A 588-nucleotide genomic window follows, 5' to 3' on the forward strand; every position below is an offset into this window, starting at 1 on the left:
ATGACAGGGGAGGCTGTGATAGGGCTGAAGCTGGCGGGGCGCAGGCCAAAGAGCGGTGAGGGCGAGGGTGAGGGCGCGGGCGAGAAGGGCGACTGGTTGGAGCCGGGCGAGAAGGAAGGGGTGCCTGAGCGTGAACTGCCCAGCGACACCAGCATAACGGCTGCCTCGCACTCGTCCAGCTCGAAGCGCGACAGGTCAGTGGGTGCCAGGCGGGGCCGTGAGTCGCCCCGCGCGCTGCTGGCCTCGCTGTCCCGTGACGTGTCATCCCAGTCGAACTCAGCGCTGCCCTCGCGCAGGCCACTGCCGCGCCCACTGCCTTCCAGCCCCTCCAGCTCCTTGGTGCGCATGGAGAGGTGGCGTGAGCAGTATCCACGTCGCTGCGACTCCTTCATGCAGCCCTCGCGCGAGCACAGGCGCCGCCACTGCTTCCCATTGAACTTCTTGCGGATGCCGTTGGGTGTGCATACCACATCACCCTTCTTGTATTTCTGCTGCGCCGCAGTCAATGGCGTGCGGCGCCCTGGGCCCGGCCCCGGTGGCCCTGGTGCGGCACCCTTCTCCCCAGATAGCCCGCTGCTGCTGCGGCTG

The 588-nt window shown here is 68.0% G+C and overlaps 1 protein-coding gene across 1 annotated transcript in view; it reads right to left on the reverse strand.

The window, feature by feature from the left end:
• CIC (capicua transcriptional repressor) overlaps positions 1-588 on the reverse strand; it is a 15612-nt gene that overhangs the window by 13588 nt on the left and 1436 nt on the right. Inside the window, exon 2 of the mRNA XM_025195424.1 lies at positions 6-585. Coding sequence (XP_025051209.1) covers positions 6-585 — 580 coding nt within the window. The remainder of the gene's footprint in view (positions 1-5; positions 586-588) is intronic.

Source organism: Alligator sinensis, unplaced genomic scaffold (assembly GCF_000455745.1).
Source record: "Alligator sinensis unplaced genomic scaffold, ASM45574v1 scaffold1575_2, whole genome shotgun sequence".
In the NCBI taxonomy this organism is placed as follows: domain Eukaryota; kingdom Metazoa; phylum Chordata; order Crocodylia; family Alligatoridae; genus Alligator; species Alligator sinensis.